This window comes from Haliotis cracherodii, unplaced genomic scaffold (assembly GCF_022045235.1).
Source record: "Haliotis cracherodii isolate W230 unplaced genomic scaffold, xgHalCrac1.p SCAF_1, whole genome shotgun sequence".
In the NCBI taxonomy this organism is placed as follows: Eukaryota; Metazoa; Mollusca; class Gastropoda; order Lepetellida; family Haliotidae; genus Haliotis; species Haliotis cracherodii.
The window spans coordinates 31,794,377-31,808,653 of record NW_027266264.1 but is presented as its reverse complement, the minus strand read 5'-3'; the positions used below and the strand labels follow the sequence as shown (position 1 = coordinate 31,808,653).

The 14,277-nt window shown below is 38.6% G+C and overlaps 1 protein-coding gene across 1 annotated transcript; it reads left to right on the top strand.

The window, feature by feature from the left end:
• The first annotated feature begins 77 nt into the window (after positions 1-77).
• On the top strand, positions 78-14,142 carry LOC139475962 (enoyl-CoA hydratase domain-containing protein 3, mitochondrial-like). The gene is made up of 10 exons (XM_071259183.1): positions 78-157; positions 1,964-2,076; positions 4,433-4,568; positions 5,072-5,143; positions 5,796-5,829; positions 6,551-6,635; positions 7,863-7,972; positions 9,749-9,807; positions 11,011-11,117; positions 11,966-14,142. Exons 1-10 carry the CDS (start codon positions 92-94, stop codon positions 12,078-12,080), a joined length of 897 nt encoding a protein of 298 aa, XP_071115284.1. The 5' UTR covers positions 78-91; the 3' UTR covers positions 12,081-14,142.
• The last annotated feature ends 135 nt before the right edge of the window (positions 14,143-14,277 follow it).

Sequence of the window (14,277 nt, the reverse complement as noted above, 5' to 3'; positions counted from 1 at the left end):
ATGCCGTTAATGAGTTGCGCCAGGCCATTGGTTCGTTTTGTGTCAGCTTCTACCAATCGCATGTACCGTTACAGAGCAGAACGGCCGGATAATGTTGACAAGTCGTGTTATGCAGGTGCTCTCCCCACGTGTTTTGCAAGGGGTGTGTAAACGACAGGTACATTGGCAAGCTTTGTTTCAATATATAATCATTTTCTTTTGTAAAGATTAATATCGTATTGATAAAAATATATTAACTGCGCATCTATTGTAAGAAAACATGTCGAGGTCTCGTTCAGCTTCACCTTGCAAAATTCTCCTCTAAGAACGAAACCAGTGGCAGTGTTTACATTAGATGTGTTGCAACTTGCCGAAGTGAGAGATTTCCATATTTCTGAGACCGACTGAGAAACGCCATGTTTGTCCAGAGACCATATAATCTATTATATGGTCTCTGGTTTGTCTAACAAAGGCTGTAATGTGCTGTGGTGGCGAGATCGTCCATGCAACGGCCAGGTGGTGTGTTGGTCTCAGGCCCCTGAAGCAGGATAATAATATTGGCATAAATGAACTTTGCTCGGGCAATTTGCAGTTCCAAGTCAAGTCAAGTCGTTCAGTTCCCACCTCGATTGTCAGCTGACTCAAACTGTATGATGTATACGAATCTAACTGTGCTTACCATTAGACAGAAACCATAGCATGCATAAGTTTAATATATGGGTTGATCCTGGTTATATTTAATAGGTCTTCAACAAGCCTAGCTTGTCATTTAAGAGGCGACTAACCGGATCAGGTAATCAGGCTCGCTGACTTATTGAAGCATGTCATCCTATCCCAATTGTATGGATAAATGCTCGTGATATCAATCACTGGATTATCTGGTCCAGACTCAATTACATACAGACCGCTGTCATAAAGGCCAAGCTGGAATACTGCTGAGAGCAGCATTAAACGACAAACAAACAAACAAACAAATGGCACTTCTGATCGATGTCTTAGTCAAGACGAAAAATGGATAAGATATTATCAATGAGCCTTATGCAGACACCTTGGTATTTATTCAAAGTACACCCCTCTTCAAAAACTGGATCTATGATAAAGTTTATTTATTTATTCATCTTCTCCATCTATTTGCCATTGAACCAGATCTATTTGACCAAAAATTCACATGGTTACAGACGGAGCCCATCTGATTTGTATCTTAAAAATATCTATGTAACTTTGAGATGAATACCAAATAGGAAGAGTAAATGGGAGCCAGTACATATGGTTTATTGTCAGTAGCACAGGCTCTTACCTATATTCGTCCATATTGTACATGTAGGTAACAATGTGATACATCCCATGGGGCAGGATAGGCTCAACTTTTAGTGTATAAACCTGGTGTCATCACTATTTGACATTGATTCATAAACACAAGCTGATGATAGTCAGATTTCTACAGTGTGAGCATGGACTTTAAAAAGGGTTTTGTCCCTTTTTTGACAATTTCAGAGGCATTACAATAGTATGTATATGAGGATAGGTCTACAAAATAGCAGATCAATGTTATGAAAACATTCTTATGACATTAACTTTTGATTACGTGGGACAACCGCTGTAGTTGATTTTTAAGATTTGGTGTGTTTGTTTGTTGTTTAATGCCGCACTCAGCAATATTCCAGCTATATGATGGCAGTGTGTAAATAATCAAGTCTGGACTAGACAATCCAGTCATTGACATCATGAGCATCGATCCATGCAAATGGGATACTATGACATACATCAACCAAATCAGCGAGCCTGACCACAGGATTCCATTAGTCCCCTCTTACGACAAGCATGGGTTGCTGAAGACCTATTCTACCCTGGATCTTCCTGGGTTTTAAGAGATCAGTAAACATGATTTTAACAAATGTTAAACAATTTGGATGATACTTCTTAGCATGTTTTTGGATGTTTTTGGGTAATTCACTTCATGTTTACGACCATTCTTGACTTTCAGTTTATACGTAAGTTTTCCCAGACCCCAAGACTGGGATCATTACGTGAACAGCTGACACAGACTACACAGGAGAATGGTATCAGGACGATCTGTCTCAACAATCCCCAAAAAAGGTTTGAACCTGTATGATGAATATTCTGACAATATATGACACTGTCCTTCCTCTACCAAATCCATAATATAATTCATACTGAATGTATTGATCTATGTTTACATCTGAATATGAAATTGCCAAATAGCTAACAATTACCAGCAGCTGAAGGCAGTTCTGCAGATAAGCTGTGTATTTGCGTAAAATACCCTTCAAAACTATTCAAAACTTAATTGCTTTCAATTAACTTGCCTACAGAAACACATGCATTAAATGGAAAACTCAATTGTTTGAAAACAGCACGAGTAAATACCCAATGAAGCTTTACAAACTAATTTACTTTCCAAGTCAAGCCTATATTTAGAACCGTTATATACATCTGAAACATTATTTCATTTTTTTCTTAAATCTCAAAATGCTTACTCATTTTGATAAAAACCCTATAGACTTATGAATAGATGAGTGAAAAAATATTTGTTACCCAATAAAAAATGTAATAAGCCAGTTAAAATAGAAACCCAAGAGTAAATACTCAATTGCTCAAAACGTTATCTGGAGTTCTGGCTGAAGGGATGGTGTAAATCCTGCTGGGGAACTGTACAGGTAGCAGATGTACTGTATAGGGCTGGGCTGGGTAACTTGGGTACCCGGGTCGGGTGGGTACTGAGCAGGACCCGGGTACCCACAGGACTACCCGGACCCGTGGTTAGTCACGTGATATATTGTTTAATGACAAAAATTATCAAGAACTCTATGGTTACAGTACAAGTGACTAATGCTCGCATTTCTTTCTCAATAAGCAACCATTCCTTCTGATTTTTTAATATGGTTTAATAAAGTGAGTGAGTGAGTGAGTATGGTTTTACGCCGCTTTTAGCAATATTCCAGCAATATCACGGCGGGGGACACCAGAAATGGGCTTCACACATTGTACCCATGTCGGGAATCGAACTCGGGTCTTCGGCGTGACAAGCGAACGCTTTAACCACTAGGCTACCAGACCGCCCCGGTTTAATAAAGATATAAGTTAATTCAGCTTCAATGTATGAATGACCAGATTGTTTAATACATGTATCCAAAGACGTTTTGCCAGGGCTATGCTAAAGATGTTCCCAATCAGACATTTTGAGACATCTCCTGAGACCTACAGTGGGTACCCGGGTAGGGCCGGGTAATAGGGGGGTGGGTACCCGGGTAGTAAATTTGGACTCGTCCCAGCCCTAGTACCATACTTTCCCACTGTCCCCTGTATGATATGGCTGAAATACTGCCAATGTAACTTAAACTTTTAATTCACTCACTAAACACTGGTGTCTTGTGCGAAAAAGGAATTCCACTGTCGTGTATTTATGCCTCAGTCACATTTGCCACGGCAGCAGTGGCGTCTAAAATATCTACGGCCAATAGCAATCATAGGGCTGCCACAGTATTCCCACGGTCACATACTGCAGCAGTCACATATGTTAGGGTAGCTGCATTGCTTATTTTGAATTTGTGGAGACAGAAAACCTGCGGCTGCCATATGGCCTTTGAAGTGATGACGCACGGTTGCCTTAGGGCGTCCCTGCGGTGGCCCTAGGTTTTTGACAAATATCAAGGTAGATGCAAGGCGCCTACAAGGTGGCTGCAGGGGAACCATTCGGCGACCATGCGGCTAGACTGACGCTACCGCTACACAGGGCAGCCGCACGGCAAAGGCAAGGCCACTGTACACCCGACATGTGGTCGCCATTGAACTGCTCTACAGCATGGCTACGGTGTGTCTATTTGTCTAATTGCTTCGGCAAACCTAGAAATTACAAAAGTTATAAGTCCTCGCTATAATCCAATTGCGACCCCTACGGCCTGTAAAAGATAGGGATACACCCTAGGGCGACCCTGAGGCCACAGTAGATCATGGTAGATCCTCTGTGGCGCCGCAGGTATCTTTTGATTTCGGGGGGGCTATGGCCGCCGTATCCTAGCCGTAGAGCAATGATGCGCCTTGCATCTACCTGTATCTTTTGATCATCGGAGTAGGCTGTTATAACACTAAACCAGTAGAACTTCATAGTTTATCTAGCCCAGCTCAGAGGTCATTCTTTGGCCCCAAGTCTGCAACAAATGTCCGTAAAACTTCCCAAATTGAAATTTCTCAATTAATGTTAATAATTATTACAAATGAGATGACTTAGTCAGGTGACTTCATTTCTCTGAAAATGGGTCCAATAAAGAGGAAGTGGTTTATTTTTACAGTACTTCATTGAAAACAGTGTTAAGCTAAATTTTGGGGAGCTTCTTTTTTATGTCAACTGTTGGAGTTACCGGTAGTTTTGTACCATTATGACGATCTGCTGAGCTGTTGAGAAAAATCTTCATACAACTTGTGTTTATTTCAGGAATGCCCTGTCACTGGCCATGCTGCATGCTCTGGAAGATGACCTGATGAATGATGAATACAAGGAGGACCTGAGGGTGATCATCATCACGCATACAGGGCCAGTCTTCTCTGCAGGGCACGACCTGAAAGAGCTGGTGCGCATGTCATTCCTTACTGTTTTGAGTTGGTTTCTTACCCATTGATCATCAGAATATGAAAAGTGGAAAAAGATTATCTTAAAAGAAATATATTTCTGTTCATCTGAAAGCTGACTTAAGGGTCCTCCCCAAATCTACCTACAGTACTTTAAACTGCAAGATCCAACAAAACCAGCTTGACCAACTGCAGCCATGAACACATATTCAGGTTATTTTTGGGAGAACAGAACTGACCTCCTACATATCTTTTTTTCTGTGATTTTTCCCCTCACCCCCTAGCATTCGCCCCCATACCCCCACCCGCTCCTCCACCCCCCGCTCCTCCACCCCGCACCCCATGAACGATCTAAATACACATAATTATGACTATCATGCACTCCAGTGGAGGAGTATCTTTTAACTATTTTTGGTCATCTTGCCCTGACTGTGTATTATTTTGCGGACCATTATGTCATTGTGCTCATTGCTGTTTATCAGTAACACTCCTGTCTTCTATGTAGACTCCCAAAGAAGGCCGCAGACATCACCAGAAGGTGTTTAACACCTGCTCTGAAGTCATGATGCTCATACAAGTAAGACCTCACAGTAGGGGTAAATGTTGCTGTGCCACGATGCAAGTATCATGTCATATCATACAATACAAGTATATTGAAGAATGATATGTAAACGGAATTGTAGTGACCTTAATCATGTCTGATCATGGAATACCAGTTTTTCACTTATTGTACGAAGTATGTTAAAATATTCTGTTTTATGTGTTTTAAGAAGAATTTATGTAAATCCTTTGTGTTTAACTTTTTCTTTTTTTTCTGTCATTTATCATTGTACCATTTGTAGGGAATGCCAGTCTTAGCCTTCAAAGTGTGTATACATTAACATGTTGACCACTGCTACACACATAACGCAATGATTGGAAATAAACTGTTAGTTACAACCAAACCACAAACTCAACCAAGGGAGACAACTTCATGGGTCACAGTTGCCCCAGTAATCTGAGGTACGCCATTCCTTGTGCAGCGTTGCGTTACTAAGGTGTGCCAGCAATTTGTGATTGTGGGTTTGATTCCCAGTTTGCCCTGATTATGTTTTAAGGTTTGTCAACACCATACCCACGCTCCCTCATAAGCTGACACTGTTCAAAGCAGCTTTAGGACAAACTCACTCACTGCTGCTGTCCTTGATATTGTCGACCATGTTGTGTTATTCATAATTATTTTTTTGTAGGAACTTCCTGTTCCTGTTATAGCCAAGGTGAATGGTGAGTTAGTTGTCTGTTTTAATACTGGGTTATTTCAGGTTTCATGCTTGTGCTATGTGAAGTGGTGTTATAGCCTTAATATCTTTGAATTGCCTTAAAAACACCTTTATTTTGAGATCAATATTTGGCCTCAATGAGAGACACATATTCTCTAATATTGAAACTGTGTTAAAGGCTAGGTACATCTGTATTTGTAACCTTACAACTTTACTTGACGGCTGTTTCTACTAGGGCTGTGGCAGATAATTTGGGTACTCAGGTCGGGTGGGTACTGAGTAGGACCTGGGTTAGTCACGTGATATAGTGTTTAATGACAATCATTCACTATAACTCCATAATTACACTACAAGTCACTAATGTTTGCTTTTTTTCTGACTTTGCGACGGTTATATGTTTGTATAAAGATATAATTTCAGTTAACTTCAGTGTATGCATGGTCAGATTATTTTATACGTAAATCTGAAAACATTTTGCGAGGGCTCTGGTAAAACAGTTCCCAAGCGGACACTTTGTACCCATCTCTTAACCTACAGTGGGTTGAGTAATAGGATTGAGTAATAGGGGGTTAGGTACCTGGGAAGTAAATTTGGCCTCATCACAGCTCTAATTTCTACCAAAGTTTCTACAAGTGATGACTTAATAATTTGCTTATTCATATACATGTATATGGTCTGTTTGTTCCACTGATCCTCACTTGTGGCATGTGTTTGTGTCCCCCCAGGGCTGGCCACGGCAGCGGGCTGTCAGCTGGTTGCCACCTGTGATATAGCTGTAGCCACAGATACCTCGAGATTTGCCACACCAGGGTATGTGAGCGACTTCAGCCATAGAAGGAGTATCAGGAATATTCCTTTCCATAGTTTGCATTGGTTTGTTCGTGATGTGACAAGTGGTCATACCTTTTATACTGAGTTGGTCAATGACACAGTTATTGTGTGAGTGTGTGAATGAGTGAGTGTGTGAATGAGTGAGTGAAAAAAGAAACTTTTGCATTATTTGTAAGAGGAAATGTTTCTCTATCAATTTATACAGAGCCATAGAAAATTTTAGACATTTGATACTAATTTTTTTTACAATTTTGTATGTAAAGAAATAAAAATAAACAATTTGTCACTAATTTCCATTAGATTTCCTTGGTATTACTTAATTGCCAACAGTACATTGTTGTGTTTTCACAGCACTATCTAATCCCATTAGTGTGGTACTCAATACTAAGTCTTATCTGGAGGAAAGGACAACTTTTAGAGAATTCTGGTATCGACTTGTCTTACCGACCTCTTATTAGCAGCATGTGTGTCCACGGGAGTGTAGTCACTTTCATCGTGACCTGCACATGCACGTACACTCTCTCTTACTGTAACAAACGGTATATGTTGGCCCAAATTCTGTGCACCACCTACTTGTCTCAAACGTGTTTTGTGAGTTGTTTCAACTTACCCTGGATTGCCAGGAATACCCCATATACTACATGTAATACTTTTAGGGGGCAGGGGTGGCCCAGTCGTCTCAGGCGCCACGATTCGCTGTGCAGAGTTGCGTCCCCTGGACACGCCAGAAACCTATAATTGTGGGTTCGAATCCCAGTTCACCCCGATTATGTTTCTAGGTTTGTCAGCACCATACCCGTGCTCGTGGGTTTCACCGAAGTGGTAAACGTCTGAGACCTGCATCACTTCGGGCTTACCTCCCACATTAAGCTGACACGCCGTGATATAACTGGAATAATGTTAAAAGCGGCGTTAAACCCAACTCACTCACTCACTGTAATACTTTGAGAGTGGTGGTAAAACTATGGCTGTTTACCCAAATATACAGCCCGGCACCAGTTTAGTGGGAATCCTGGGTAGTATTGGTAGCCAGCAACCAATGCTTGTCATAAGGTGGGACTTACAGTAGTGGTCAGACTCAGTGTGTTGGTTGATTGCTTGTTTTTGTACCCTAACAGCATGGATCAGTGTACAATCACTGGTTTATCTGGTCCAGACTATGCTAAACAAGAAACATACATGGTGCTTCTCTCTGTTGTCTGACAGTGTCAACGTTGGTCTGTTCTGCTCCACCCCTGCTGTTGCTCTTGGCCGATCTGTTCCTCGTAAGGTTGCGCTGGAAATGTTGTTCACAGGGGAGCCTATCTCTGCTCAAGGTGAAAGGATGGTAGATGTGACATTGATGCTTGATGTGAAACTGATGTATGGCAAGCTGTTTTCACATTTATTACGGAATTACAGATATCTTCAATTGTTTTAAAGATATCTTGAATGGAATTGAAGATATCTTAAATGCAGATAATTGTAGATATCTGCAATACAATTTAAGATATCACGAAATGAATTAAGGATATGGTGAAGCGTATTACTGATATCTTGAAAAGAATTGCTGATATCTTAAATTCTTTTATTGATATCAAAATATGATTTAAAGATATCAAAATGTCATGTTTTGTTATGATGTCAGTAATTCAGTTCCTGATATCTTGAAACTAAATACAGATATCAGTAATTAAACAGTCTTCAATTTGATATCCCCAATTGTTGCCATTATTAAAGATGTTACATTAATAATGTTACTTAAATTAGATAACTAATATCAATGATTGATATAAAGATATCATCAAAATTATTAATGATATCTTTAATTGGATTTTTGATATCAGTAACAGTCAGCATTAATGATATCCCTAATTGAATTAAAGATATCTCTAATTGAATTAAAGATATCTGTATTGCATTTGTGAATTTGTATAACTTATTTCAAGATATCTTGAATTGAATTTAAGATATCTTGAATTTATTTCTAATATATTTATGTACAGTAGGATGGTAATTGTTTAATGATATCTTAAACACATTTAGAGATATCACAAACTAATTTGTTGATATCACTGTAACATTTTAAGATATCAATAATTGTATTATGGATATCAGAAGTGAATTTAAGATATCTTAAATTATTTTTTGATATCTTAAAAACATTATTGATATCTTTAAATAAACTCCCGATATCTTTATAACAATTGAAGATATCTGTAATTCTGTAATAAATGTGAAAACGGCTTGCCATACTGATGCCAGTGTCTTGGTTCTCAGCACGAGTGTAACAAGCTGTCATTAATATAGAGATATCACAATAATTTAATACTTTCAAAGCTGTAGAGATATGTAGGAGATGCCTAAAGTTATCCAGGCCGTACAGGTTTATCACTTTGATGTAACCCAGGGGTATGAAGCTGACCTACCTAAGACCACTCAGGCTGGAAGATAGGAGGTTACAAAGAAACATTTTACTCTGCCTGACTCTGCATCTGTCAGACTGAAGCTACTCCCTGGTGTAACAGTTGCTATTTTCCCCACCACGAAGTGGGCCGGAGGATATAGCAACAGAGTTTGTTCGTCTATCTGTCCTTCCATCCATCCGTCCATATGTCCACTTCTCAATGGGGACAAATTTCACCGAAACTATTTAAGCTGAGAAATTAAATTTTCCACACTAACGTTACTGGTCATGATCTCGTATGAGTTTGAAAATTGGAGTCTGAAATTTATTCATTACGGAGTTACGGCCCTTACTTCATGCTTTTCATCTTTTTGCATGCTGCATGAAATGGGGACAAGTTTTCTCAGAAACATCTGAAGTTACAGAAATGAAACTTTGCAAGCTTATCTATTAAAGCGATACTTAACAAGAAATGTAGTGCCATAAATTATTTCTTTCTGAATTACGTTCCTTGTTACATATTTTTAGATTCTGTGCATCCTATGTTCAATGGAGACAGGTTTCCTACATTAAAGTTTGCCAGCTTTATGAGAGATACTGAGCTAAAGAATTTGTGCTGTAAATTTTTACTATATGAACAAATAAGATCCTAATGTGCCCTGTGGCGGGGGATAGTGATAACGTTGTTTCCTTGTTTGATTTCCAGATGCGCTGTTGCATGGCCTTGTGAGCAGAGTGGTGCAAGAGGACAAGCTTGATGAAGAGGTAAGGATGAAAAGCTTGCGGCATGGGTTGTAGGAATGAGTCGAGTCTAACACTGCTAGGAACATAGGTAAGTCACATCACCAAGTGTATGTAGGCTGAGGAGGGAAGCTAGAAGTGGCACAGGTTGTAGGAATGAGTCGAGTCTAACACTGCTAGGAACATAGGTAAGTCACATCACTAAGTGTAGGTAGGCTGAGGAGTGAAGCTAGAAGTGGCACAGGTTGTAGGAATGAGTCAAGTCTAACACTGCTAGGAACATAGGTAAGTCACATCACTAAGTGTAGGAAGGCTGAGGAGGGAAGCTAGAAGTGGCACAGGTTGTAGGAATGAGTCCAGTCTAACACTGCTAGGAACATAGGTAAGTCACATCACCAAGTGTAGGTAGGCTGAGGAGTGAAGCCAGAAGTGGCCCAGGTTGTTGATATTGATGAATTTGGTCAAGGTCACAGTTATGCTGTTGACAAGTCTCATGTTCAGGGAAAACTGAGTTTCAAATCCATGAGATGATCCTAGAAAGTCTGACAAGGGACTTGTGGTGATATGACTGCTGGCCCTGTGCATGTCTTGGAGGATATGTGTGAAATAAACAGCAGCAGTCACCAATGTCTGGCAGTTATTGATCAATAATCAGAAATTGATGAGGAGGAAAGCTGACAGTGATGTGGGTCCTTGACATATACCACATTGGTACAGATATTGTGCTGACGAGGAATTATAAACAGGGTCATTGTACAAATGTGTTGTGTTATAGATGACTGAGTCACCCATCCTCCAGTCTCATGTGAACACATACCAGGCTACTATCCTGCAGCAAGGATCTCTAACCAACAATGAGAGGCACTGAAAACATGGATGGATGTACATGCTGTAAACTAACGATTTATCTGGTCCAGACTGTTGTATGCACACATGTATCTGCAGGTTGCTGTGGTTTAGCTGCAATATTGCTGTTTGTGGCACAATGAAATATCAATGATCGTCATATACAATGGCATTTGTGAAAGTCTAAATTTAGTTGCACAGCAGTTCACAACCATTGTCATGATTGTGTGTAATGAGTTGGAAATATAAAGACAGGATTTGTGACTTTATTTATCACCTTTCCACCTAAAAATGCCTGGCTATGGGAATCCAGACAGGCAGCTACTTTGAACCCTGCTGAGGATGTGAAATGATATCCCACTCTGTGTGACTTTTTTCCAGACAATGAAGATTGCCAACAGGATCTGTGAGACAAGTAGAAGTGTGACGGCCCTAGGGAAAGCTACTTTCTATGCTCAGATGAATCTGGAGAGAAGCAAAGCTTACAAGTTAGTAGAACCTAATTTACGTTAAAATATTTTCAAAAAATAATTATCTTTTCCTCGACCCTTATCCTTCCATACAGCTATGTCCAAAGATTGCTACTATTTGTTAATTACATTAACAAGCATGAATGTTGCAGAGAACTAGGTTAGAACTGGATTTGGTGGTCAGGCTTGGCCTGGGTGCCATTCATGTAGATTGATGCTCATATCAGTCACTGGAATGTCTGGTTCTGACTTGATTACAGGCCGCTGTCACATTACTGGAATAATCCTGAGTGCAGCGTTCAACAACAAATCAAACATATACTATGTAGGTTGGAACCTGCCACATGAGTCCAGGCAGATAAGGCCACTCTTAAGAAACAGTAAAGAATAGTCAATGATTAGGCTTAAAAAAATTAATGAATTGGTTCTCAGGCAATAGCTTTTGAAAATATAGTGTGGGCGGGCGATGATTTTTTTATTTTGGGTTGTTCAAGCTAGTATGTGACCAAGTTTTGTTTACGACAATTTTGGCAAAATCATGTTGTTCTTAAGTATTGTAGCATTTCACTGCCAGGGTGGTTTCTTCAAGAAGTGGAATATTTAGAGATGTTCTTAAAAAAAAATTAATAAATGAAATAAAAAACGAATTGTGCGGTGGACTTGTGATGATGCAGGTGATGCCAGAGAATCAAGACTATTAGTCTTACATCTTTATGTGTACTTTGATCTGTTCCTGGTTGCCAAAGATGTAACATTCCTTCTCATAGATGTTTGATTTTCAGAAATGATTGCATAATCTAGATACATGTAACACCTTGTTTGAATGTAAAATTGTAAAAATAATTCTGAAACTTTTTCCCCTGCAGAATCGCTGGAGGAGTGATGACTGATAATCTGTCACTGAATGATGGTATCGAGGGCATCAAAGCTTTCATTGATAAGCGAAAACCAACATGGACGCACACCATGGAAAAGCCATAGTGATTGTTGATACTAGGATATTTTCTGTTGCTACACTTGTGACATGAAGATCAGCACTATGTCGATGTATCTCAGTAGTTTGTAAGCAGGGAATGATACACTTGACATACTCGTAACGATAGGCATGAGAAGTAATCAGTGTATCTCTGATTGATATTATTTGTTGTGGTAAGAATATATCTTTTGCATTTATGAAATGTACTTTTGAAATGAATAGAATCTGAGTTGAATGTGAAATTTTGATTTCTTAAAGATAGTCATCAAGTCAAACTAAAAGACTGGAAGACCGACAGTACCATGTGACCTAATGGATTCTCTTTCTGAACAAGTCAGAATTACATCTTGATTATATGTATCTGTCTCCAAACAAACAAATAATTGATAAATATTGTACAGTACCCGGTGCCTTTGTTATGCAGAGTCTTCATTCAATGGCTGCCCGATGGCTACCTTTTCATGTTAGATATGCAGTGCACAGAAACATTCTTACATACTTGACAAAAGTGAGCTTGATTCAAGACATGGTTGCAACTGATTATACGAACATGATCGTAAGACCTTTGAAGTCATGGTGGTAGCAACAATGTATGCTCATTTTGAAGGCTACCTTGACATTCTTGTTGATGTTATAATGAAACCAAGTCCTGGATTTTTTGTGATGATTTTATTCATTATATCAAATATCTTAAGTCAGTATTAGGTTGTAAATTGAAATCCACATATTAATACTATGCATACTGCACTAATGTCATATTAATTCCAATAGTCTAATACATTTGACTATTATCCATAGACTAGTGAATCTATCATGCTTTAAGTAACTAGCATGTTCAGGGCAGTATATTGACTTGTAAGGTCATGGCAATTGATTACAAACTAAATCCTATATATATATTTGAGTAATATTCAGATTGAATCTGGCAAAAGTAATATCATGTATAATCACAGATATTGGAATAAATAAATAAAATAATGGACGGAAACTGAATACAAACAACAGTGGACGGAAAATCTGATTAAAATAACAAAGAAAGTAACTACAACAGATCAAATCAGTGGTTAGCTGTGGTCCCTCTCAGCCAATGTGCTCTGTAGGATCTAGTCGCACTGCTAAACACTGGTTAAAAATAAATAATATTCTTAAAACTTACACTTCTCATAATCACATACCAAATATGTTTACTACTTTATGAAAAGGTATCAAATAAGGATTTGCAGTTTGAATAAGAAAACATTTTGAGAAGACGTGTTACCAGTTTTTGTTTACTAACAAGCTGGCCAATTACCCCTAGTGAACAGCTTGGATGTTGCCAAGCAATAGAGCATGCAAGATAGCTAGTTAGTTACAGGCACTGATGATTGCCTACTTTTCTGACATCAAGTGGATATATCTTTGGTAAAGAACATGTTGTGCATAATAACACAAACATAAATGTTTCTTACATTTGATTTTCCTTCATCCAGACCCTTTTTCAATCACAATAAAATTTGAACACAGCAATGTTGTAAAATATGCAGTTAAACTTCTTTAACTGAGACACTGGAGATATTTTAAAAGCGTCTGGAAACACGTTGCCATATCATCAACACAGTCTGATCAAGATCAACCAGGATTCTGGGCTGTTCATAATTAAAGGGAGATAACTCAGTACCCACGATTCCTTCATTAATTTGTTGATCTGGATAATATTGTCTCAAATAACAGGGTTTCACTGAAAAACTATTTCATTTTCTTACGCATTTTCATATTTGGAATGTATGAAAATATTCTAATAATTCAACATTTCCATTAACAAGTAAAAAGAGTCATTACAACATTTTGAAGTAAAAAGACGAACAGTTTACTCCGAGTTAAAATCTGATTGATTATAACATAAGGATTTATCTCAATGATGTCCACTGGTCAGTTACTATGTATTCATGTTTTTACCATAGACATTTTATGGATTCTTAGTCAACTTGTAGTTTAACGATAAGTGTTAAATTAGTGGTACCGGTATATGATATATTCTCTGGCACTGGGAAAGGCTACTTACAGAGTAAAAATTCAAATTGAAAGTCATCAATAGCAGTTGATATACTTTTTGAATTATGAAATGAAATGCTCTATTTTTTACAATTTGACATTCAGTCTAGGACTTTGGCTAGAAGATATTGGCAATTTATTGACTTTAAGTATGTCCTAACAGAACTAGTC